Here is a 27,653-nt window from a genome sequence, read left to right as displayed (position 1 = left end):
TGCTTGATCCCACCCACCCTCCCCCCTCCTGTGCTGCTTGAGCCCACCCGCCCTCCCCCCTCCTGTGCTGCTTGAGCCCACCCGCCCTCCCCCCTCCTGTGCTGCTTGAGCCCACCCGCCCTCCCCCCTCCTGTGCTGCTTGATCCCACCCGCCCTCCCCCCTCCTGTGCTGCTTGATCCCACCCGCCCTCCCCCCTCCTGTGCTGCTTGATCCCACCCGCCCTCCCCCCTCCTGTGCTGCTTGATCCCACCCGCCCTCCCCCCTCCTGTGCTGCTTGATCCCACCCGCCCTCCCCCCTCCTGTGCTGCTTGATCCCACCCGCCCTCCCCCCTCCTGTGCTGCTTGATCCCACCCGCCCTCCCCCCTCCTGTGCTGCTTGATCCCACCCGCCCTCCCCCTCCTGTGCTGCTTGATCCCACCCGCCCTCCCCCCTCCTGTGCTGCTTGATCCCACCCGCCCTCCCCCCTCCTGTGCTGCTTGATCCCACCCGCCCTCCCCCCTCCTGTGCTGCTTGATCCCACCCGCCCTCCCCCCTCCTGTGCTGCTTGATCCCACCCGCCCTCCCCCCTCCTGTGCTGCTTGATCCCACCCGCCCTCCCCCCTCCTGTGCTGCTTGATCCCACCCGCCCTCCCCCCTCCTGTGCTGCTTGATCCCACCCGCCCTCCTCCCCCTGTGCTGCTTGATCCCACCCACCCTCCCCCCCCTGTGCTGCTTGATCCCACCCACCCTCCCCCCCCTGTGCTGCTTGATCCCACCCACCCTCCCCCCCCTGTGCTGCTTGATCCCACCCACCCTCCCCCCCTGTGCTGCTTGATCCCACCCTCCCCCCCCTGTGCTGCTTGATCCCACCCACCCTCCCCCCCCCCCTGTGCTGCTTGATCCCACCCACCCCCCCCTCCCCCCCTGTGCTGCTTGATCCCACCCACCCTCCCCCCCCTCCCCCGCTGTGCTGCTTGATGTCCCCCCACCCTCCCCCCGCTGTGCTGCTTGATGTCCCCCCTCTGTTTGATCCCCCCTCACCCTCCCTCCCCGTGCTGCTTGATCCCCCCTCACCCTCCCTCCCCGTGCTGCTTGATCCCCCCTCACCCTCCCTCCCCGTGCTGCTTGATCCCCCCTCACCCTGCCTCCCCGTGCTGCTTGATCCCACCCACCCTCCCCCCCCTCCCCCCCTGTGCTGCTTGATCCCACCCACCCTCCCCCCCCTCCCCCGCTGTGCTGCTTGATGTCCCCCCACCCTCCCCCCGCTGTGCTGCTTGATGTCCCCCCTCTGTTTGATCCCCCCTCACCCTCCCTCCCCGTGCTGCTTGATCCCCCCTCACCCTCCCTCCCCGTGCTGCTTGATCCCCCCTCACCCTCCCTCCCCGTGCTGCTTGATCCCCCCTCACCCTCCCTCCCCGTGCTGCTTGATCCCCCCCCACCCACCCTCCCCGTGCTGCTTGATCCCCCCCCCCACCCACCCTCCCCGTGCTGCTTGATCCCCCACCCACCCTCCCCGTGCTGCTTGATCCCCCACCCACCCACCCTCCCCGTGCTGCTTGATCCCACCCACCCTCCCCGTGCTGCTTGATCCCACCCACCCTCCCCGTGCTGCTTGATCCCACCCTCCCTCCCCGTGCTGCTTGATCCCACCCTCCCTCCCCGTGCTGCTTGATCCCACCCACCCTCCCTCCCCGTGCTGCTTGATCCCACCCACCCTCCCTCCCCGTGCTGCTTGATCCCACCCACCCTCCCTCCCCGTGCTGCTTGATCCCACCCACCCTCCCTCCCCGTGCTGCTTCATCCCACCCCACCCTCCCTCCCCGTGCTGCTTCATCCCACCCCACCCTCCCTCCCCCTGTGCTGCTTGATCCCACCCACCCTCCCCCCCCCTGTGCTGCTTGATCCCACCCACCCTCCCCCCCCCTGTGCTGCTTGATCCCACCCACCCTCCCCCCCCCTGTGCTGCTTGATCCCACCCACCCTCCCCCCCCCTGTGCTGCTTGATCCCACCCACCCTCCCCCCCCCCCTGTGCTGCTTGATCCCACCCACCCTCCCCCCCCCCTGTGCTGCTTGATCCCACCCACCCTCCCCCCCCCCTGTGCTGCTTGATCCCACCCACCCTCCCCCCTCCTGTGCTGCTTGATCCCACCCACCCTCCCCCCTCCTGTGCTGCTTGATCCCACCCACCCTCCCCCCTCCTGTGCTGCTTGATCCCACCCACCCTCCCCCCTCCTGTGCTGCTTGATCCCACCCACCCTCCCCCCTCCTGTGCTGCTTGATCCCACCCACCCTCCCCCCTCCTGTGCTGCTTGATCCCACCCACCCTCCCCCCTCCTGTGCTGCTTGATCCCACCCACCCTCCCCCCTCCTGTGCTGCTTGATCCCACCCACCCTCCCCCCTCCTGTGCTGCTTGATCCCACCCACCCTCCCCCCTCCTGTGCTGCTTGATCCCACCCACCCTCCCCCCTCCTGTGCTGCTTGATCCCACCCACCCTCCCCCCTCCTGTGCTGCTTGATCCCACCCACCCTCCCCCCTCCTGTGCTGCTTGATCCCCCCCACCCTCCCCCCCCTGTGCTGCTTGATCCCCCCCACCCTCCCCCCCTGTGCTGCTTGATCCCCCCCACCCTCCCCCCCTGTGCTGCTTGATCCCACCCACCCTCCCCCCCCTGTGCTGCTTGATCCCACCCACCCTCCCCCCCCTGTGCTGCTTGATCCCACCCACCCTCCCCCCCCCTGTGCTGCTTGATCCCACCCACCCTCCCCCCCCCTGTGCTGCTTGATCCCCCCCCACCCTCCCCCCGCTGTGCTGCTTGATGTCCCCCCTCTGTTTGATCCCCCCTCACCCTCCCTCCCCGTGCTGCTTGATCCCCCCCACCCTCCTTCCCCGTGCTGCTTGATCCCCCCCCCACCCTCCCTCCCCGTGCTGCTTGATCCCCCCCCCACCCTCCCTCCCCGTGCTGCTTGATCCCCCCCCACCCTCCCTCCCCGTGCTGCTTGATCCCCCCCCACCCTCCCTCCCCGTGCTGCTTGATCCCCCCCCCACCCTCCCTCCCCGTGCTGCTTGATCCCCCCCCACCCTCCCTCCCCGTGCTGCTTGATCCCCCCCACCCTCCCTCCCCGTGCTGCTTGATCCCCCCCACCCTCCCTCCCCGTGCTGCTTGATCCCCCCCACCCTCCCTCCCCGTGCTGCTTGATCCCCCCCACCCTCCCTCCCCGTGCTGCTTGATCCCCCCCACCCTCCCTCCCCGTGCTGCTTGATCCCCCCCCCACCCTCCCTCCCCGTGCTGCTTGATCCCCCCCACCCTCCCTTTCCGTGCTGCTTGATCCCCCCACCCTCCCTTTCCGTGCTGCTTGATCCCCCCCACCCTCCCTTTCCGTGCTGCTTGATCCCCCCCACCCTCCCTCCCCGTGCTGCTTGATCCCCCCCACCCTCCCTCCCCGTGCTGCTTGATCCCCCCCACCCTCCCTCCCCGTGCTGCTTGATCCCCCCCACCCTCCCTCCCCGTGCTGCTTGATCCCCCCCCACCCTCCCTCCCCGTGCTGCTTGATCCCCCCCACCCTCCCTCCCCGTGCTGCTTGATCCCCCCCCACCCTCCCTCCCCGTGCTGCTTGATCCCCCCCACCCTCCCTCCCCGTGCTGCTTGATCCCCCCCACCCTCCCTCCCCGTGCTGCTTGATCCCCCCCACCCTCCCTCCCCATGCTGCTTGATCCCCCCCACCCTCCCTCCCCATGCTGCTTGATCCCCCCCACCCTCCCTCCCCATGCTGCTTGATCCCCCCCCCCACCCTCCCTCCCCGTGGTGCTTGATATCCCCGTGCTGCTTGATCCCCCCCCTCCCCGTGCTGCTTGATCCCCCCCCCCACCCTCCCTCCCCGTGCTGCTTGATCCCCCCCCCACCCTCCCTCCCCGTGCTGCTTGATCCCCCCCCCACCCTCCCTCCCCGTGGTGCTTGATATCCCCGTGCTGCTTGATCCCCCCCCCACCCTCCCTCCCCGTGCTGCTTGATCCCCCCCCCCACCCTCCCTCCCCGTGCTGCTTGATCCCCCCCCACCCTCCCTCCCCGTGCTGCTTGATCCCCCCCCCCACCCTCCCTCCCCGTGCTGCTTGATCCCCCCCCCCACCCTCCCTCCCCGTGCTGCTTGATCCCCCCCACCCTCCCTCCCCGTGCTGCTTGATCCCCCCCCCCACCCTCCCTCCCCGTGCTGCTTGATCCCCCCCACCCTCCCTCCCCGTGCTGCTTGATCCCACCCACCCTCCCTCCCCGTGCTGCTTGATCCCACCCACCCTCCCTCCCCGTGCTGCTTGATCCCACCCACCCTCCCTCCCCGTGCTGCTTGATCCCACCCACCCTCCCTCCCCGTGCTGCTTGATCCCACCCACCCTCCCTCCCCGTGCTGCTTGATCCCACCCACCCTCCCCCCCCGTGCTGCTTGATCCCACCCACCCTCCCCCCCCGTGCTGCTTGATCCCACCCACCCTCCCCCCCCTGTGCTGCTTGATCCCACCCACCCTCCCCCCCCCTGTGCTGCTTGATCCCACCCACCCTCCCCCCCCCTGTGCTGCTTGATCCCACCCACCCTCCCCCCCCCTGTGCTGCTTGATCCCACCCACCCTCCCCCCCCCTGTGCTGCTTGATCCCACCCACCCTCCCCCCCCTGTGCTGCTTGATCCCACCCACCCTCCCCCCCCTGTGCTGCTTGATCCCACCCACCCTCCCCCCCCTGTGCTGCTTGATCCCACCCACCCTCCCCCCCCTGTGCTGCTTGATCCCACCCACCCTCCCCCCCCCTGTGCTGCTTGATCCCACCCACCCTCCCCCCCCCTGTGCTGCTTGATCCCACCCACCCTCCCCCCCCCTGTGCTGCTTGATCCCACCCACCCTCCCCCCCCCCCTGTGCTGCTTGATCCCACCCACCCTCCCCCCCCCCCCTGTGCTGCTTGATCCCACCCACCCTCCCCCCCCCCCTGTGCTGCTTGATCCCACCCACCCTCCCCCCCGCCCTGTGCTGCTTGATCCCACCCACCCTCCCCCCCCTGTGCTGCTTGATCCCACCCACCCTCCCCCCCCTGTGCTGCTTGATCCCACCCACCCTCCCCCCCCTGTGCTGCTTGATCCCACCCACCCTCCCCCCCCTGTGCTGCTTGATCCCACCCACCCTCCCCCTCCCCGTGCTGCTTGATCCCACCCACCCTCCCCCCCCCTGTGCTGCTTGATCCCACCCACCCTCCCCCCCCCTGTGCTGCTTGATCCCACCCACCCTCCCCCCCCCTGTGCTGCTTGATCCCACCCACCCTCCCCCCCCGTGCTGCTTGATCCCACCCACCCTCCCCCCCCCTGTGCTGCTTGATCCCACCCACCCTCCCCCCCCCTGTGCTGCTTGATCCCACCCACCCTCCCCCCCCCTGTGCTGCTTGATCCCACCCACCCTCCCCCCCCCTGTGCTGCTTGATCCCACCCACCCTCCCCCCCCTGTGCTGCTTGATCCCACCCACCCTCCCCCCCCTGTGCTGCTTGATCCCACCCACCCTCCCCCCCCCCTGTGCTGCTTGATCCCACCCACCCTCCCCCTCTGTGCTGCTTGATCCCCCCCCACCCTCCCCCTCTGTGCTGCTTGATCCCCCCCACCCTCCCCCCCCCTGTGCTGCTTGATCCCACCCACCCTCCCCCCCCCTGTGCTGCTTGATCCCACCCACCCTCCCCCCCCCTGTGCTGCTTGATCCCACCCACCCTCCCCCCCCCTGTGCTGCTTGATCCCACCCACCCTCCCCCCCCCCCTGTGCTGCTTGATCCCACCCACCCTCCCCCCCCCCTGTGCTGCTTGATCCCACCCCCCCTCCCCCCGTGCATGGTTGATGTCCCCCTTCTGTTTGATCCCCCCCCACCCTCCCTCCCCGTGCTGCTTGATCCCCCCCCACCCTCCCTCCCCGTGCTGCTTGATCCCCCCCCCCCCCACCCTCCCTCCCCGTGCTGCTTGATCCCCCCCCACCCTCCCTCCCCGTGCTGCTTGATCCCCCCCCACCCTCCCTCCCCGTGCTGCTTGATCCCCCCCCCCACCCTCCCTCCCCGTGCTGCTTGATCCCCCCCACCCTCCCTTTCCGTGCTGCTTGATCCCCCCCACCCTCCCTTTCCGTGCTGCTTGATCCCTCCCCCCCTCTGTGCTGCTTGATCCCACCCTCCCACACCCTCCCCCCCCTCTGTGCTGCTTGATCCCACCCCCCCTCCCCCCCTCTGTGCTGCTTGATCCCACCCCCCCTCCCCCCCCCCTCTGTGCTGCTTGATTCCCCCCCACCCTCCCCCCTCTGTGCTGCTTATTCCCCCCCACCCTCCCCCCTCTGTGCTGCTTGATTCCCCCCCACCCTCCCCCCTCTGTGCTGCTTGATTCCCCCCCACCCTCCCCCCTCTGTGCTGCTTGATTCCCCCATGCCCTCCCCCCCTCTGTGCTGCTTGATCCCCCCCACCCCCGTGCTGATTGAATGAACTCCCCCCACCCCCTGTGCTGATTGAACCCACCCACCCCCTGTGCTGATTGAACCCACCCACCCCCTGTGCTGATTGAATGAACTCCCCCCGCCCCCTCCCCCCACCCCCCCCCCCCCCCTGTGCTGCTCTCCTATTGCAGTCTAACAGCTTCCATGGAGGAGTGAATGGCCTATAGATGGTACCCTCGTCATTGACAACTGGTTGCTTCTGCACTGAGAAGGTTTCTGTTTAAAGGCCAGTGCTCAGTGGAGGCTGCACTGAAAACTTATTCATCTTTGTTTGGGTGTTGGTTTCAGGCCCCTTGTCTTTCCCCATCATGAGGTGCACCAGGAAGAAATATAGCTCACGTGGTTGGGCCTTCAAGCTGTATTCAGTGGTCCGTTCCCTATGGGTTGGAGGCAGGGGTTGAGTAGGTAGTCTGGTTCGCTTCAGCAAACTTGTCTCAAGTTAGCCTCTTGGATGCACAGAGGCGAAATGGACCTTGGCCTGCCAGCTACCCAGGTATCATAAATGTGGAGCAGTATATTTTAAGAACCTTGATCCCTTGTGGATCAAATGCAGTTTTGGGAGGACATCTGCCTGTCATCTCTGTATGTATGTCTGTCACAGGATGTCGCCATGAGCCCTGGGAGTGTCCCATGACGGCACCCCACATCCCCCAGGGGTCCTCGTATGGACCAGGAGACAGGTGTCCCATAGTGGTCCCAAGCATCTCATTTCCCCTTCATCCCCCTGGGGAGCAGGAGGGGTGGTCGGCGGAGGCCCCTGCTTACGCCCGCAGCTGTTTATACCGGGAGGGCCTGGCATGTCCACTCGCTTGTTCCTCAGGGCTTGGCAATGAAGGATGGGCCCCAGCCCACTTGCATCTGGTAGTGTGGGTGACTGGGGCACCATGAGCAGCTAGGGCTACTTTCAAGAGTGAGAGAAGGCCAGCTCTTTGTTTCAATGGTATGTGTTGTGGGCCCCCCCAGACTTGACTGCTAGGCACTGCAACAGTTAATTACCCAGTGGATGTCTCGTTCCTCTCTCTTGTGGTGAAGGTAGGAGGGACATCAGCAGACCTGAGCTGTGCATCCCCCTCTCCAGGAGCGGTCGTGGGTGGGAGAAAGGCTGATCTCGAAGCACGACAGGACCGGTGACGGGTGGATTTGAGAAGGCCAGCCGCATCCCTCAATGCTTCGCAGATACTGCCCAAATCACACATAGGCAGGGAGCCTCCGCAAGCACCATCCGTAGAGGTGAAAGGTACAACTTCCCTTGGGTCTTACCTTGGGTGCCGTCCTAGCCCAGTTCCCTCCCAATTACACTGGTGCTCAATCATCCGCCCACCTTGCAGGGTCTCGGTGCCTGTGGGGGTCCTGAGGGATTGCTGATATTCTGCAGCAGCGCACTCGGTAGTGCTGTCTCTTGACAGACAGAAGGCCAGTGGATGGCGGAGGAGGTCCTGGAGCTCTTCTAAACGTGCCTGCCATCCTGGCCACTTCGGCCACACCCCGTGTGCGAATATGTTTTATATATTGTTACCTGAAGGGGAAAGGCCAATAAAATGGTTGCAGAATACGGTGTTCCTTTTAGCCACGTCTCTGGCCCTGCCCTCACATTCACTGACCTCACCTCATTACACTCATTATCACAGTCAACATATTTTGTATGCACTTCAAACAGTAAATTAGCTGCATTTAACAGCTGGATAGATCTGTATCCAGACCTCAAAAACTGGGGTTCACATTAACTTGCCCCAGAGGTCCTTTCCCAAATCTGATATTCCTAACATCCCAACCTTTTAATCTCAGTTAGAGGGACCTACTGACTCACTCAAAGGCAGGTGTCCACTGATGTTTTGATAGATTTCTCCTCAATGGGTAGGTAGTACAGGGGAGACCAGAAAGTCTTCAAAAGTAGCTACTCTATATTGTACAGTAGTTACAATAGAAACTGGAAACCATGATTTGAGACAGAATTGAGTCTATTGAGTCCTTTAATCAAATTTACAAGACAGCTACTCCAACTAATTTAAGACTGTAGGAGATTAAAGCTATATTTGTTGCATGTTGCATCCCGGAAATGTTGTGTAAGAGGAACAGGAGTCAAAGATATGTTTATCTTCAGTTTAGCTCTTGTCCAAAAGCAAACTGAATCCATATCTTAGCCACTGCCTTTCTCGCAAAGCATTCTGGGATGCAGTGGTTCCCTTCCTTGAAACAATCCCACGCTCGAATGTAGCTTTCCATGCTTTACAGATATAATCCGTTTAAACACAGGACTCTGGGAAGTTGCCTCAAGTAGCCCAGACGTTTGTTTACATGTCTGAGATCTTGGATACAATCAATCTTGCTAGACTTTGGGAAACGATTGTGCCTCCAAAATTTGAGCAGCGGCAAGCTAAGATGATGGATTACTATTTTTATGAAAAGTATTCACACAAGATTCTTTCAGGAAGGCAGGTTTTGATCTATTTAGTGGTTGCTTAAAATGTGCCTCGGATTCGAGCCCATCTTGATCCACTGACCAGTTTCGCAATGGTCTTATATGTGTGTATTAAGTATGGCTCTTTTTCCCTTTTCCTCATTATGTAATGTACTGTTTTTCATAGTTGTGGCTTTTTCTGCTTTAATACTAAAGCCTGCCATAGCGGGCCATACCGGCCATTAAAGGCCTTTAACAAGGGAGCAGGCATTTAATGGATGATAGAGCCCATCTGTGGCAGGTTATAAGGCTATTAGAACATTCCGCCACTACAGGGCCAAATATCCTAATTATAGAAACAGAGGCATCGGAGCTCGATGGAGTTGAAATCCCCGACGCTCCAACGCCTTTGAATACACAGCTGCGATTTTTCAACAGCACAGGCAGGGCCACCAGTGTTAGTTGTTGAACATTCACAGCAAGAGCTGTGAAAGGGGACTGAAGGCAGCCCCCAGTTCTCCGCAGCTTGCCTAAACTGTTTTTAGGGTCGAGCCTGCGCTAGCATGTGCTAGCGCATGTGTATCGCTTGCGAGACTCTGTAGTAGTTAGAAAAGGGCTCGGAGCCCTTCCCATGTCACAGTCAGTGTCTTTCATTGGTTCGTGGGCTTGCCTTTTAAAATCTGCTTGCTTTCATTAGTGGAAGGCATGCATACGTCATGCCTTTTCCGGTGGTTAGCCCTCCTCGAGCGCAACTACCAATTACTGAAAACATATGAGGCTCCAGTGTCTCTGACCTATGGAGGAGTGAGGGGGAAGGCTCGGGTGTGCCCTGCAGCACAGCCGCGGCCTTTCGCTTTCCCTGACCCACTCCATGTGTTTTGGAAAGGCAGGGGTAAGATAAAGGCAGAGGCTGTCTATCAGCACACTGACATTTGGAGAGCAGCAGCCCCATACCAGTTTATATAGGCCTCTGCTGCTCCATTGTCTTCAGTGGAGCTCTCAACATTCCACTGTTCTAATTTCTATCAACAATTTCTTCTAATATTTTCACCACTGTGTAATTAAGGGTTTCATTTTATTCCCTTACCCTTAATTGTGTAAAGCAATGCTTCAAAATGACACTAAAATAAATTGATAAAAGAACGATGGAGAAGTGGTTAGGTGAACTTTTTATGCTGGATTAGAATATGTGACATAATCATTGCCAGTGGTTTGTCATTGTGTCTTTTGAGCGCATGTGCATCAACAAGCACAAGCCCTTGAGAAGGAAGAATGTCATTTTTGTTCTGCATGACTTATTGTTATCAGTTCTGCAATATACAGTGGTATTTTGTTCTTATCGCAGGAGTTATTACTTGCGAATGCAATGCTATTAGTTTTCTAAACCTCACGTCACCGCTTATAGAAGTGGTTTCATTACATTAAATAATTTAATTTCTAAAATGGATCTCACCTACCAGAGAGCTCAGGCTGTCTGGTTGTGAATCTGCTTGTTCTTTGATGGTTTGCCTTTCTCTTTTTGTGTTTGTACCTCCCCTGGAGCCTGTCTGTGACCCATTTGATTAGCTCACTTGTCATATGTTCCCGCTGGGCCCGGGGAGTCAGCGGGTGCGCAGTGACCCACAGGAGTTATTAGTACTTGAGCAGGTTGCTTTATTTATGCAAACCCTATCTAAATACATTGAAAGGGCCTACTTATACCGGATCTAGCCTCAGGTATGTGCATCTCTGTCCTCAGCTGTACTTCTATGCCTGCCTCCACCCAGAAAGTCCAGTTGCCAATCTCCAGGACTGCTGACTCCCTCTGCAGTTTAGCTAGATTCGATTGACATTAGATCTCGTATCCTTCCATTGCTTACATTTAAGGGACTATGGACCTGATTTAGATATTGGTGGATGGGTTATTCTGTCACAATAGTGATGGATACCCCGTCCGCCGAAATATAAATCTTATTATTCCCTATGGAATTTATATTTCTGCGGACGGGATATCTGTCACCGTTGTGACAGAGTAACTTGTCTGCCAAAACTAAATCAGGCCCTACATCGATTCTTTTTCATTATACACTTCATGAACGTGCATGTGTTTTTACGCGCTCTCACTCGTGTGCTGCACCACCTCCCTTATATCCGCACCCCTGTGCTGTTTTCCACTCCTCAATTTGTCCATGAAAGCACAGCAACAAGGATATTTTTTCTGCTGTGTTGCAGACAGGGTTGTTTTGTTGTATTACCTGCATTTCACATAGGGTATGAAATCACAAACTTTGGCACAAAGACCTTTATGGTGCTGGGGGAAGGACCGACCTGTTGCTGCACACACTCAGTCAGCGTCTGAGGCAGAAGTTGTACTTATCATAAGGAGGCCCATAAATCTGTTCCCTTAGCTACCTTAGCTACTGCAGAGGACCAACTGGCTGACTCCTGTGAAAAGTAAACAAGGCTTTGACAAGCATTTTCACATACATTCTGACACTTCCTGTTTTTTTTTCAATTCTGCTCAGAGTTTCTAGAGTGAAAAGTATTTAAAAAATAAGCCATGCCATTTATAAAATCTGTACATCTAACTTTAAATTAGATGTAAAGTTTTGAAATACCATAAGATGCGTTTGCTTTGCCTCCAGGATTTTAGTTTTTTTTTTTAAACCATACTTTACAGGCAATCATTGGCATAGCCATCAGCTCGGCACCCACATTATAAAGGTGAGACCTATTGGCTTTGCCATTGCTTGTTTTTTGAGGGGTTCCAATAATAGATGTTCAGAAATCTTACATTGGTAGTTTTAGTAAGCATTAAAGGAGAAGGGATGTGGAGCTGTAATCCTAAGTACCCTACTGACCCGCTCGCTGACTAGCAGCTGCGAACACATCTACATAGTGAACATTGTTCTGCATCACTCCTGAGCTGAATGGTCCACTGCAGATGGTGCTTTATATTTTTCCTGTCTTCTAATGCAGGACCAAAGGTAGACATTTCCGAGCTCCACCACTTTTCTGCTTGTCATCAATAGAAGAGGTGTTCTTGTCCCTTCTTAACCAGTATAATGAAAATATTGTTTTTGTTTTATCCCAATCACTCTGTAAATACACCTCCATTCCTGTAGTAAATGTAGTCTACTATGCTCACATTGCACCTTTGATTAGGGATGGCCCCATAATAGAGCTGAATAATCAAGCAAAGTCAGAACCCATTCCCAGAGATGTATTTCTTGCTCTCTCTTAACCTCTGAGTACTGGTGCTTCACCTCTATTGGGAAACCACATGGCCCAGCTGTCATTATTGATATTGCAAGTCTCTTTGGGTCTCTAAAGTAGATAAAGGACCTTTTGAAGACCTAATTAGGTTGAGCGCGCAAGCGCTCTGGCCTGTTGTAATCTATCTGTGCGCTTTTAACCACGCCCACCTCACGCCCATCAGAATTGCGTGTTCATGGGCTTGCCTTACAAAAATCCTTTATCACTGGTAAATGCTTTACATTTATTCCTCCTTGGGGCGGTTTTGTTACCGCCTTGCCCATCGACCCTCTTACATGGATAATAGCACTTTTGCCGATATGTTCGACTGCGTGCAAACTTCTTTTTCCTTTTGTGTCTCTCCTTCGGGCTCATGCTCATGGTGGCGGATGTGCTTTGAATCGGCTTGCTTATGTCAACTGTTTTACTTTTCATTTTCAATTTATGTGGCAAGAAAAGTCCAGTTAGGAATTTACAACGCTAATACCTCTAACTCAAGCAAACGCGGGACCCATTTCATTGCAAACACTTGTTTTATTTTTCTTTTGAAAAAAATAGATCTACATTTCTCAAATATATGTTAAATAAAAATTGTTCATTAGAGTTCTAGTCCCCTGCCTGACCTGCAGCATTTGGAAAGTAGAACACCTCCTCCATGCGGAAATCAAAACCCCTCCTCCATCCATTAATCTCATAGGATACAAGTCTGGCCACTGTCATTTTAATATAAATACGTTTCTAATCCTCTGCACATATCCCAGCATCTATTGTCCAAGAGTGGTCAGAAACTACTCACATGAACATAGTCCTTTTGACTATCCTTTTCTTTGTTTTCCAACAAACTGCAAACACCATCACATTTTCTTCCCCACCAATAGCTCTCCCCATTGTGAAGCATCCATCGTCATTCTTGACTCCCTTGACCCTTCCACAGCGTGATTTATTACAATTGCACCCAATCCCAGTAGGATACAAATTGTTGGCAATAGTCCAGGCCACTGGAATTATGCAATTGTGCGTCTGCTGCGATTTTCATATAATTGTAGATTTGTTGCATTTGCCATGAAATCCATCATGTGCAGCATAATCTGCAGATTTTCACAAAAATGTTGTTTCTAGCTCAAATGGTTCAAAGGTTTCTACAAATGCAGCAACAAGTGTTGCTGGTAGTGGTAGGCACTTTGCAAAGGTTGACTGGTCACCTTTCTGTAACTTATTCTGTGTTTGAGTGTTAAAGTGGTACTAATGAGTTGCAACTAATGCCCAGACATTGTTAACAGGTTTACAAATGACAAAATAATGATTTAATACTGTCCCTAAATGTGCCACACAATGTCTCATACTTTGCCTTTTCCTGTCGCATAATTTACTCAACCCTTCTGCATAATTGGGCTCTCCTCTGCCGCTTAATTCCTGTGGCCCTGGTAATAAATAGTTTCTTTGATAGGTACAATACTTTGGCAGTTCATTTGACTTGGAATATGCTACTGGAGAAGTGTCCTGTTGTAAATGCTGGGTTTGGATTAGATTAAACAAATATCCTAATATGAAAGGTAAGCTGTGCCTCACTTCAGTAACTAATACGAATTTGTTGGCAAAGTCCCAAGGTAAGGAAACAAAATCATATTTGGAGCTACCATAAACATTTGCCAAGAATTCATATGTGGAGCCCTCTAACTACTAATGATAACAAAAACATTTACTGCCTAATACAAATAAAACAGATTTTATATGTTTGGAAATACAATACTCTCTACTTACAGAAAATCAGGTTCATGAAATGAGTCACCTAGCACACTGTGATTTCACTTAGCTGATAAGTTCTGGCTATGTTTTCTACATCTTTGAGAACTTTTCTGTCCAACCAGACTCACTCAGTACGCTCCCTTTTGTGTTTACTTTGCTACACTTGCACAGCGTTGACCCATGTCCATACTGATGACTAAGAAACCACACACAAGACTAAAAGGGGTCTGCTATGTGTACTGCACTCTAAAATGTGTTGCTGCCTGAATATAAGATGGCCTCGCTTAAGCTAAGAAGTCTATAGTAAGTCTCAGAAAAATGACTTTATGATTTTGTGTCGATATTTCAAATGTAATATTTCACATGCATATGTTAGAGTTTTTTTTTTTAGAAAACTTTTTCCATTATAAAAACACTTGTAAATTGCACATTTTTATAAGATTGTTTGAATCGATAGTTGAATTTGCATTCAACTAAGCAAATAAGTATATGGACTTTTTTTTTTTTTCTTCTTTGTTTAGTCTTAAACCTCATTGAATGAAACATTTGCAATGTCACCTGACCTGTGCAAGCAGCTGTTATACAACAAAGCCATATGCCCCTCTGGAGCATGAGGAAACACTTTTCTATCTGGTGCCGACTGACTATCTAAGATGCCATCACCAAATATGCGTGATGGTTTTAAAAGCTCTTACACCAGCGATGTCCATCCAGTGTAGGTCCAGGAGACCTGGGCACTTACTAGAATCTACTATGATCACATACAGTGACTTTGCATACAATGACTCAATGGAAAATATTGCCTAATCAGTTGTAATCTTTAAACTCTGGTTCTAACTGATACTGAAATCTGACAATGAACTTGACACCCCAACAGTAAACACTCCTCACATTTTCATACTTGTAGAGGCCCTATTTGAGCTTTAATTATACTAACTTTATTTATGATGACATGACATACTAAAATTAAATTGTTTTTTCTACAGGAGGTGTTTAAATATGAACATTAGTGTTTGTGATCTCCGTTGATATTTGAGCTCTTTACTCATCATCCTGTTTATTTACAGGTGCCCTCTATTCCAGAAAATTGACTATTGATGGGGAACAGGTTTCTCTTCAAGTTCAAGATACACCATTTGTGTCGCTAGAGGTAATGGATTTGTTAATTGCTCCATGACGTCTGTTATCCCGGTCATAAAAGCAAAATTTTGTCTCTCTCTGATGGGTGTATTAGCACAAGTAATCAATTAATATAATTTGTATTACAATTGTGAGAGGTATTATAATATTCAGTGAATTTCTATCCAGTTCAGTTTGAACATTTTTAGGATGCACTGTGTGTCCTCCTTTAGAAGATATGTTATTGACTTTCATGTGGTTACATTAACTGCAGTATTCACTCTGAGATTAATTGTGGGGTATTTCTTTGGTGGGGGGGATTAATATATATATATATATATATATATATATATATATATATATATATATATATATATATATATATATATATATATATATATATATATAAATGTTTTTCTCTTCATGAGTTTAGTATTAAATGTTGCCTGTGCACCTAATTTTTTAATGTGTGTGTGTATATATACAAACATAAATGTATGTTTGTCTATGTGCATGTGTCTATACATACACACACATTTTCACTGAAAAAAGAACATTTAGAGGGACGATATAGTTAGGTGGAAATGTCAGTTTTAATGTCTTACACTAACATAACCACTGAAATTCACCAATTACAGTTATCTCAAGTAACTAGAACTCCTACCCTAACCTATACCTATAGTAAGTATAACTTCACCATGCACAGTGTTATTCTCAAAGATATAAATGTATGTCATTAGTGTTGTTATCAATGCTGTCATTGAACATGTCATGAGTGATGTAATATGTGAGTGTACAAGCAGTCCACCAGGCGTAAGTGGGGGGTCTCCATATTCCTACCTTGCCCCTTGCATTTTTTGTATTTCTTTTTTTCTTTTTCTTTTTTACTTGTTCAGGACAGGTGACTGAGTCCGTTTGTCCTAAAATGACTGTGGCAACAACTTTGATGATGGTGTGTCGACCAGTCAGTTATCTTTTGGGCCTGCAGAGCTACCACCTCTCTCTAAATGCATACAATTTAATCCTTAATTTCTCAAAAACTACTGACTGGATTTGCAACAAATCACAAAAAGCACACTTTTTGATCAAAGATCTAGCTTTCTACCAAATTTGGTGTAATGTCATTGAGCCATTTTGGCTGTAGCTGTGTGTAAATTTTCTACATAGGAAATTGCATAGGGAAAACGTGTTTTAGGACCAATCCCTTTTTTCTCACCCTGAAACTTTTCAGGAAGAGTCTGAGGTGGATGAGACTTATTTTGGAAAGTTACATTAAGATTCGTCGACTGGGGCCAAAGATTTAACTATACCAACAAATCAATTTCTTATGGAATTTTGGTTCCAACTATAATGATCAAGTGGTGACTGCCACTCTGTGATATGTTTCTGTACAGGTGTGGAAATAAGTTAGGAGAGTGTTCAAAAGGGCGCATTTACATTGTAGCTCCCATAGGAAGCGTCACTTGCAGCTACAGCAAAAACTCCTGAACCGATTTTTGACCCAACTTGGCGTGAAAGTAGAACCTTACTCCGAGAAGCAAGCTTTTGTTGACTTGGTGCACAAACCACTCAGTAGTTGTTGAGGAACTTGCATTACAAAAACATGCAGAGTGGACTTGAATGGGTTAACACTTTTGTATACCTTGGCTGTTTTAGTTTAAGGATAGTCAGCAAACTTGATTTGTGGACCCAAATTCAACATTTGAAGGGCTCCAGTTGAATATTGGAGGATTTTCTCTTGTGCCTGCCAATACAGGATGCGGGCACAGTCACTGCATTCTGAAAATAAAAGGAAAAGGCCACATTAAGGTTTGCAGGAGCACACCCCGACCCCCAGGTCTATGTGGGTGTACCCCAAAAGATTCCACCCATCTCCTAAATGTGTAATAATTAAAATGATCTTGGTTTTGAACCCAGACAGGCATAGGACCCCTGCATCACTATCCATACTCTCCGGCTTCAGTTCCAGGGTCCAGCACACGTCCATGATGCCATTTTGAATTTGTCGAGTCCACTACCTCTATCATGAGACCTCAGAGTACAAACCTTGTGGACCAGTGATGAGCTCCTAATCTTGGTCCCATGGAGAGACTGTAGACTACCAAAGAGGACCCAACGGGAGTGCATGAGATTCATAGTACATGTTCTCATAATTGAGACCATGGACTATTAATGGTATTTTGGATGTCTCAATTTCGGGGTCTTGGTAAATAGTCCGCCGATTACCAAAACCATTTGTGGACTATTTAAAATTAAAAAGTAATTGTCTTTATATAAATGTCCACTTAAGTGTGTGTACTGCCATCAGCATCCACTTTAGGGGGGCATCATAGTAAACTCGCCTTTTCTATTTTTTAATATGCAAAGTCAGCACCTACATGGTGAAGACAGCCATATCTTAACTGAGACGTACAGCTGCCAGGAGAATGGTAAGTTGGAGCTCAGATTTTTGTGCTTTTTATGACCTCGTGCAGGGAGTGTCTTGCCTGAATTTCTGGTGGTAGGCTATTCCAGTGGAGATGACCCAGTAAATAAATGTCAGAACCTGGAATGGCACAAGGACTGCTGGGGGGGGGGGGGAAGCTAGAAGATTGGCTTGCACATTTTAGGTTGTCGGTTTCAGTGTAACGGGAACCAGTATCTGGTAATCTGGCCTTGCACCATTTATTGCTTTGTATAGAAGCATCATTAGCCTTTGTGTGGTTCTTTACGTGGCAGAGAGAGCTGGCTTGCTTGCTATCAATATAAGGAGGGGGGGGGGTGTTGCCTCGGTAGGTTGTGCAAGGTTCCAGCTGTGAAGTTTAGCACTTTAAACGGGGCAGAGGGATGTTAGAAGAGACCCACTGGTATACTGTTACAGTAGTCCAGGCTGCTGGGCACTGGCGAATTACTGAGTGTAATGTCTGCACTGAGTGTACGGAACTTAAGTATAGTCGGTATTTGATATTGTACTGCGATAGCTGAAGAGGCTTAAAAGGGACCCATTTTCATGAAAGGAAATACTAAGGCTTCTAGGAGAGGAGACCGATGTCTAGGAAGCAGGAAGAGGATGAAGGTGGATTGAGTCAGTTAAAGAGATAGGTGCAGACAAGGAGGGAATATAGGGATTTGGTGTAAGCGACCATAGTGCCCTACAGTGACAGGTGGTGATGAAACAGTAAGATTCATATGACTGACGTAGGAGTGAACAGGAAGCCAATCAAAATAAGGTTTGGGGGGTGTCAGGATAAAGATGAAACGAAAAGCCAAGTGGCCCAAATGAGTGAGGTGGTTCATAGTGAAAAAATAAGACCAAGAATGTAAGATGCACCAGCCTTGATGAGGCTATAATAATTTATGAGAAACAAAAATCTCATCTTGAGGTGATGATGATGGTAATTATGCGGAAGCTGACCGGAGCAACGCACACGCTGCAATAATATCCAAATTCCAAGTGATAGCAAATGCCTGAGTACGAGGGAACCGGAGCAAATTTTATATCCTTTGTTTTTGTAAAGAAAGCTGGTCTCTTGAACATGAGACACTTTTTAAACTAAAAATGCCATTTGTCCTAAGATGGGACCTCTACTGGAAGGATGGCAGGATGGAGAGGATGGGTTTTAAGTTGTCAAACATTAAGGAATTCATTTCAAGATATGTTTAATGTATGATGCAGTTGGTGTGCTGCAACGTTTCTATTTATTTGATAATCAAAAATTGATGTTCCCTTTTTAAGTCAAATAGGCTAAAGAAGGCAATTTTGTTTATTTTGAATTCAGTACTAGCCCGAACAGGCAAAACAAATGTGATTTCTTGTGTAATGATTTGATTGTCTTATCAGTTCAGACTCGAGAGGCATCCTGGTACCCATACTCTGGGACTCCAAGAGAGGTTCTCAGAGAGGCAGGAGATGCCAATGGATACCCTTACACACATGCCCCCGCACTGACCAACCAAATGTATATTATGTTGTATACACGCACATAAACACCATGTAATTAGTTTCAGCAGTGGTACCAATACTTCATCTGCACTCCTACGTGGATCTTAATTTTGCCCAAAAACTTACCATTTACCCTAGGCCTGTCATCAATGCTGCTCCTAATGCTTACCTTACAACTGAGCCTGACCGTACACCTGAGCTTACACCTACCCATGATGCAACCCTTTACCACAAACCTAAGCCTAAGCAGCCTGGCATTCATCTCCTGCACAGTATGATCAATAAATGAAGATAGAGACGAGATGCAGGACTCTTACCTCCATTCAGCTACTGCTCAAGAAGCTGGAAAGATGCGCAGACTCGCACTCGTCCGACATCTCACTTTCTCACTCTGACTCACTCATGCTCCCTCTTTCTATCTCTCACTCTCCCTCTCTGTTTTCACTCTCCTTTTCTCCTCTACACAGCTCTGGAGCAGTGAATGGTATTCATCTATCGGGCCATCCTGCGATTGATGCCTCAGTACCTTCTAACACCCCAGCATGCGTCCCCAAACTGAGCAATGTCCATTGTTGGTGATAGTTAGCATTAAGGGGCAGAACAAAGAACCTGCTCTTTACTTCGCACTGGATGACCCATTTAGTATGTTTACATGCAGATTTTTAGCACTTGTTTTCTCTGCACTGGTTGGACCACTTAATATAATGTTTATCACTGCATTACACTGCACATGCAGATTTTTTAGCACTCGCAGGTATACAACGCCACCAACAGAAAGAAAGGCGTCCCTGTCTGTGTTGGCATTTAAAAAGCATTGTGTGTGATGGAGAGGTGAATAGTTTGTCATTAATGGGCAGTGCTTAATTTGTGCTTGTTCTTTCCGGTGCTGAGCACCCGCACTTATTTTTTAGGGCTGGGTCTTATTCTTCTGCCTCAACCAATTGCTGCGAGCAAAAGACACAAATGGGAAGGACAGATGAAGGAAAAAACGAAAAAGCGTCGCGAAGAGAGAAAGTAGAAAGCTGCAAGAGTGAGCTGAAGGGGCCTGAGATGGCTTCAGGATTATGATGCCTGAGTATTCCGTGTTCACACACTTAATTGCATCAGCCGCGTGTTTGAGGAGGGCTTTGAGCACCTGCACCTTTTTATTTACAAATTAAGCACTGTTAATAGGACCATGAGCTTCACGAGTGATGGAGCAGTTTATGCCACGCCTGCATGGTGTCTGAATGCAGTATGTGGCCCAGATCCCAAAAGAAGAGACAGCTCATTGTTTACAGGCTTCTCCATCTGGAGGGTACTGGAGGCTAAAGCCTATAGACAAACTGTGAAATATAATCGTGAAGATGCCTCAGTACATCTTGATTTTTCTCCTTCGTTTCCTTTTTGTGTTGTAACATTGGCATCAAAACATCCTCCTAAAGTATGTGTCATAATCTTTCAGGACATGTGTGTTCAAGTTTCCGTTTGATTATCCAAGCTCCTGTCCACATACCAGGTTTCAAGCCTTTGTGATCGCGAGTTGAGTATCAAGTAACATCTTTTAATACAACAGCTGAAACTTTCCAGGTGTGCCTGAGGTCTCCATCTGTTTCACTGCTCAAAACTCATTGCAACCCAGTTCTTTTACTAATTTAGTTTTCTCTTAGTTTAAATATATGATGATGATCATGATAAACGCTTATGAGGTTCAGGGTGGGTGAGAGGTCTTTGCTCCTGGCTGTGACTGGCAGTATAGAGTCAGTGGTGGACGACAAGGATTAAGGTGCTTGAAGGAAGCAGATGTACCTTGTCATAACTAAGGGAATATTGTCGGCCATCTTGAAATGAGGAATGTATGTCGGAACAACGCATGCTGGAACAACGCATGCCTGAACAACGAGGCCGGAACAACGACCGCGTTGTTACCACTAATGCCTTTACCACGAATGCCTTAACGATTTTTCGTTGTAAAGGCATTCCTGGTAAAGGCATTAGTGATAGGTATGCATGGTTCCAGCATGCGTCGCCTCTGACCCCCCTCACCCCCCAAAATTACCGCAACCACCCCACCCCTCCCCTAAAACCACACCAACCCCCCACGCCCCTAAAACTACCCCAACCCCCACCTTGTCCCTAAAATGACAGTGACCCCCACCCTGCCCCTAAAACAACCCCAACCCTCACCCCATCCCTGAAACCTAAAGCACCCCAAGCCCACCCCTAAAACCACCCCCGCCCCTAAAACTACCCCGAGCTCCCCACCCTGCCCCTAAAACAACCCTCACCCCATCCCTAAAACCTAAACCACCCCAACCCCCACCCCTAAAACCACCCCATCCACTAAAACCTAAACCCCCCCGAATCCCCCACCCTCCCCTAAAATTACCTGACCCCCAACCCCACCCCTAAAATTACCGCAAACCCTCACCCCTAAAACCACCCCAACCCCACCCCTAAAACCTAAACCATCCCAATCCCCCACCCCTAAAATCCTAAACCACCCTGACCCCTCGCCCCTAAAACTAAAAATACCCCTCCCCTAAACCTAAACCACCCGAAGCCCCTCCCCCAAAACTAAAATCCCAACCCCCACCTGTAAAACTAAGAATACCCCGACCCCCCCAGCCCCTAAAACAGCCCCACTTACCTGACTCATCGCGTCATGCTCCTCAGCCGACTCCCTTGGTCTGTGGCTTAACCACGCATGTGCGTGGTTAAGCACATGCCTGGTTAAGGCACAAAACAACAAAGTCGTGTTTAACGAAAGCGTTGTTCCGCTTTTGTTGTCCACGACTTCGTTGTTACGGGGTCGTGGAATAGGACGTTTACCTGAAATGAGCCATGTCCGTCTCTAATTTGGGTCCATTTGTAAGGAACTGCTGCAACTACACTCTGATCTGTCTATACTGGTCATACTAAGAGCATCACTTGCCAAAATCACAACCTCGTCGAGTGCGCTTCTATAAATATTGTGTTTTTGTCTCTGCTGACTTGTAGATGTCTGCCCTGCTGGCAGAAATAGCCTTACACCGGCCCTTGTAGATTTTAATTACCATGCTCAGTTTATTTTTTAATTTCCTCCTGTTTTCATATCATACCTTTTTAGGTTGATCCTACTCTCTGGTTGGAAAAGACTTATTGTCAGCTTACCAGATCTTACAGTGGGCGTAATGCCCATCCATTGCTTGGCATCACTGCCACTCTCATTTACATGCTTCTGATTCAGTGGCCTGCCTGGTCTTGTGACTGCTCGTCATCTTGATTATATCATCTTTATTTGTATCCTTCCACTGCTCACTTTTAGGGAAGTACTTTTTTCTTTTTGCTTAAGAACTGCACAAAGAACATATTTTCTAACAGTCTCTCATGTGCTTCTCTCACCCCAGGTCCCTGGCGCGCTTTCTCTTTTTCTCTTTTTCTTTTTCTCTCTTTCTTTTTCTCTCTTTCTTTTTCTCTCTCTTTCTTTTTGTCTTTCTCTCTCTTTCTTTTTGTCTTTCTCTCTCTCTTTCTTTTTGTCTTTCTCTCTTTCTCTCTCTCTCTCTCTCTTTCTTCCAACCAACACTCATGTTGCTCTCTCAGTGTATCCTTTTCCAGTTGTATTTCCTCTTGCCCTCCATTTGCTGCTCTTACCTTCCATTCTCCCTATCCACTCCTCCATTACCACCCTCCTGCCACCAATACCCAGATTTGTTTAATTGGCACGATCACACACAACATTTTTTACCTTTTTTATTTACCCATGTGAATGGCATCCACCATCTTGGATTGGTAAATAAGAAAATAATTCAAATGGAACCTACATCATTCCGCTGGTGCGTGCATTTTGACGTGTGCCTGCATTCTGCCGCATGTGTGCATCAGTGGAACGACGAAAGAGCCATCAGGCATCTTTTTGTACAGCACCCCCAAAAGCAATTGGCAAAGAAAATAGGTCCTCAATGCAAGACATATTGGCTTTGCCCTGCTTGTTTATAGGGTAGTCAAATACTCTATCTATGTGGGGCGGGGGCTAGTATCTTTTGGGATTTTCTGGAGTATCCTCACACCAACTATAAGTTAATTTTGCTATGGGTCTGACAGGTTGAAGCAAAGATTCCTGTTATTCGCCTGTTGAATGGACCTTTCAAGGCCTTGCTTGCCTTCTTTGTGGCATGGGCAGCCCAATTTGCTGTCTTCATGAGTGACACCGACCACAATCTGCAGTCAAATTTGTGGTGACATCACAACAGCATGAGCAGCATTAACTGTTTTTTTCAGGAAGCTGAATCACAAGTTTGAGGGAAACTAGTGATAAATAGAAACTCTGTATCCACCCTGAAATGCTTGTAAGTTCTAGCATTTCATCAAATATCTGTTAAAAATGCATTTATATATTTTGATTTTAATTTGGTAAATAGCTCTGCTGAACCATCAATTTCTTGGCCGATCTATGATTTCTGGGATCCAAAATGCAACTAATCAAAATTCCAGGTAACTTTGGCCCCCAAACGTTCTTCATTATCTCATGAAGGTATTTGGAGGCCCCAGTGATTGATGCTTGAGTGCCCCAGTTGTTGTCTTTAAATTGGAGGCAAGGGCTTTCCTATTAAATAAACCTTTAAGTAAATGCTCACTGTACTGGCTGCAATTTGATGTAATGCCATCAGGCAATCAGTCATCAGGCTGCTAGGATGTCTATGCACTGTCACAAAGTATTTATCACGAGAAATGGTAGCCATTTACATAAGTGATACACATCTTGTCTGCACACTGTGTGCCCAGGAGCAGATGTTTGGCATTCATGGCCACTCCATTGGTTTGCGGCAAGTTATAATTTAATAAGGTTTGATAGGACTCTAAATCAAGGCAACTTCTTATTGACCATCCTAAGCATATTATATACCCACTGTTGTGACGTAAAACCTATATGGCTCAAGGGAACCTGCATTCCTCCTACAAAATGATACTCAAGCGATGCCTTTGCAGATTTTTGATTTTTGATTTTCCCCATGGCAAACATGATAACCATGTAATGGAACGAGCCCCCAGTGTGTGCTCCTGATGTCTGTAGGGGCAACCAAAGTGCACTCCTCCTTTTGAAAGTGACTTTTCTCACTGGGCCAGTGTCCTACTGGGACAGAAAATAGGCCTAGGCACCAAAATAAAAGCGTGCCCCAATAATGAATTAGATGGCCCATGTTTGCAAATGGGGGCAGTTTTGAACTTTTTAAAGGCATATTCTGTACTTGTTTTCAAGGAATATCTGACTGCATGGATTTGTGCTTTTTGCAGACAATATCTGTGATAATATCAAGAAAATAAACAATAAACATTGGCCCAGCAGAACATAAAACTGCCCCAGAGCCAGCCAGAAAACTGGCTCACACACTGACCTCTTAGACCAGCCCTTTGGGCACTGCCTCGCTGCCCCATAGGCCAGTAGGATCCTGCGTTGGGCTGAGAAAGGCAGGCAGTGGTGATGGTAACAGCAGTAATGGGTGATAGTGATAGAGCGTTCCGTACTAATAAATTACCTGTATTTGGACGCTCTTGGGTCGATGAATCTTTTGACCAAGTGGGGCTCTCTTCACCCGAGATTAGTCAATTTAATCAAATCAATAATCAATAACGAACATAAGCAATGCCCTGATCAACATAACACTTCACAATTAATCCAGAAAACATTTCGGCGAACCATGACCTTCCGGTCATGAATAACCACACCAGTTTATTCAAAGTTAATGAATTTATTTCCCTATATTAACAAAGCTAGCACGATATAAATGTGTCTCAACACCAAATGATATATGTAAATGAACATTAATAGTAGTCCATAACGGCGAAAAAGATGCAATCTATGCAGCATTTGAATAACAATGCATTCGATAATAGCAATGCAAACCACTAAAACTATAATCTGTAATGGGCTAATTGCATACATTAGTCAGCATAACAAGGTCTCAAATTGCATCGTGCGACAAATGAATCCTCATCTAACCTCTAATTAGCATCTGCATGTGGGACTTCATGCAAAAACAATTTAGCAACATTAATTTGGAAAACTCCTAACTAGGGCTCTTATCAAAAATCAGCAGTTGGTTACCTAAAAAGAAAACACAATGCAATTGTACATTTTCCTTTCATATTTACCAAATTCAATCAGCATTCAAGGAAGTCTTCGTCTCACAGGTACCGGTTTCGATCAGCATGGGACGGGGCAAAGGGGCAGGGTGGACGGGGCAATTGCCTCACAGCGGCAAGATAAAAGGACAAAACTACTACTTCATGCAAAGGGGCAAATCGAAGTCAAAGTCTCTAGGGCGAGAATTAATTAAAGTCTCTTTCTCTTGATTAGAGAAAGCATCAAAGTCTCATTCAAAATGGCGTCGAACATCAATTGGCATCGTAGAAGATGGCAAAATGACGAGGTCGGCAAGATGGGCCATAATGGCTGCAATGTCCTGCAAATGGCGGGTAATGGCTGCAATGGCTGGTAAAAGGCTAATTTCCTCTTGTGCACCAGGTTTAAATAGACAACAGTTCAAATCCAGTAGGGTCTTCCATTGGAGGGTTCATAGGTTGGCTTCAAATTGTCCAATCAAAAACAACAATTCACAAGCTTCTACCTAGGCATACATTATCCTTGGAGTCGGGAACGTAAGTTGCAACATATTTTACCAATTAACTCACTTTCAGAGCTTCCATTGTCTGCACCTGCAGATTGACCTTGGAGCAAAGAAGAAGATGCCAGGCTGGCACGAAACCTTAAAGATAAGCATGTGAACCGATCTCACTGGAAAAGTACAGCTTCAAGCAAGAATACACGTTTCATTAGCACATTAGAAAAACACGAGCATCTAAACCGTGAGACAAGGCAACTAGGCCGAAGCCTCCACTAAAGTTATGCTAAGTTAAAACATTTCAAACAAGCAAATCATGGCACACGTTTACGGTTATGTCAGATTAGTACAATTCTAATACATCACGTTATATAAAGCACGCTTATAAATGTTGGCGAACTACTCTGAGGGCACATTTGTCCCCGTACAATCTTTATTAGTTCGGTTAAAGTCACACTTGATTATTGCGGCACTACGTTTATGCGCTAATAAATGTAAAACCTTCATTTCTGCGTCATCAATCCCTCCTCTGATGACTACTTGTCATCACACAAAACCATTCCCACAAATTTTATTCCATTAAAATTCTGTCAGTTCTCTTTGCCTTTTAGTTCCCCTTGTTCTTGCCTTGTATTCTTCTGCCATTCTTTTCATCATTTTCTCTTCCTTCCTTCTTTTAATTCTTGCCATGATCATTAGTATTCCCTTCTTTATTCCCCAAATCCCAAAGATGCAAATTAGTACTATTAGTATTCCCTGTATTATTTTTAGTAATATTCCATTCCAAATGCCACCAAGCCAATTTCCTACTGAAGTAATTCCCTTTCCAACCTTCTCCCAAACTCCTGGTTCTTTCAATTCCTTCAAGTCTGCACTCTCTTTTGTTAGATTTGCAAGCATTGTTTTAATTTTCACACTGTTGTCTGGTATATACGTGCAACAGTGACGCGCACCAAGCATTTTGCAAACGCCGCCATCCTTTGCTAAAAGAATGTCTAGGGCAAGCCTGTTTTGAAGAGTCATAGCTCTTTCTGCTGCAAGTTCAGCATCCATCAGGATTATAGCACCTGAAAACTTTGTCAACATGTTATCCACTATAGTAGACAACTTTCTTATTTTGATGGAATTCAACACAACTCCCAATGAAGGAATCATGGCTCCAAATATATCTCCTACCACAGCAGCTGCGGTCGCTCTTTTCTGGATACGATGAGATCCAGACGTCTTTGGAATCACCGATAGGTCATCCAGTTGATAAACCTTTGGGAACACTATACCCAAATAACATCTCCCCCACCATCCCTTTGGAAGACGATAATAGGCATTATGCCCGCAAATGTAATATACACCCGGTACGACAGGGTCAAGTCCGTTCAGCATGAATGTCCATTTGGCCTTAAAGATAAACGTATGTTTACATTCACTCGCTCCCACGAAAATGTTATCATAATAAGATTCACCACGATATATACAAAATTTCCCTACATGCCAAGCATCTAAAGCTATTTTCCCTTGTGTTTTTATTGCGGCAAAAGCATAATTATCTACTGAAGTCCTCTTACTTAGCTCTTTTTCTAATTTCGCATTCATTTGTGCCCTTCTATCATCTGTGCAATCTAAAAAGCTTATTTCTACTGCAGAGAGCGAGCAGGTAAGGTTCTCCCTATGAGCGTGAGCTGTTTCAAAAGGTTGCATTGGCTCGAAAAATTCCCTCATTATTTTAGCATCCCAATCTTTAGCAATCTGGCTTAGCTGCGTTATTATTGGAACATATGCAAAGGTAACATCATAATTCGAATAAAAATACTGTATGTTAGTTTGACCATAAAATCTAGAAGTTACTAAACTACATGTAATCCCATATGTAAGAGGCATGTGGTGATAAGTCACCCCTTCCGTTACCGATGTCGGTATCTGTGTACACACATAACAATCTTTCGCATCCATAGTCTCGACATATTCTGTTAGTAGGCGATAGAAAACATTATACGAAAGTTCCTTCTTATCATGCAAGTGTCTCATCTAATTCTAGTCTTTTCAATGCGGTTAGTTCAGTGACAGTAACAGGAGCAAAAGTAGAAGCATCAATTTTCTCATTCTCACCTTTACCACGCGTTGCAAGCACTATTGCCATTATTATTAGTACACATGCAGTTATCAAGCCTATACACACATATTT

At 48.9% G+C, this 27,653-nt stretch overlaps 1 protein-coding gene across 1 annotated transcript in view; it reads left to right on the top strand.

The window, feature by feature from the left end:
- The window catches only part of LOC138261644 (ras-like protein family member 11A-like), a 216,740-nt gene that overhangs the window by 147,996 nt on the left and 41,091 nt on the right, over positions 1-27,653 (top strand). The window contains exon 3 of the mRNA XM_069210803.1: positions 14,920-15,002. Within this exon, the coding sequence (XP_069066904.1) occupies positions 14,920-15,002 (83 nt within the window). The remainder of the gene's footprint in view (positions 1-14,919; positions 15,003-27,653) is intronic.

This window comes from Pleurodeles waltl, chromosome 2_1 (genome assembly GCF_031143425.1).
Source record: "Pleurodeles waltl isolate 20211129_DDA chromosome 2_1, aPleWal1.hap1.20221129, whole genome shotgun sequence".
NCBI lineage: Eukaryota > Metazoa > Chordata > Amphibia > Caudata > Salamandridae > Pleurodeles > Pleurodeles waltl.
Note: the sequence above shows the minus strand (reverse complement) of the source record. Positions and strands in the feature narration are given on the sequence as shown.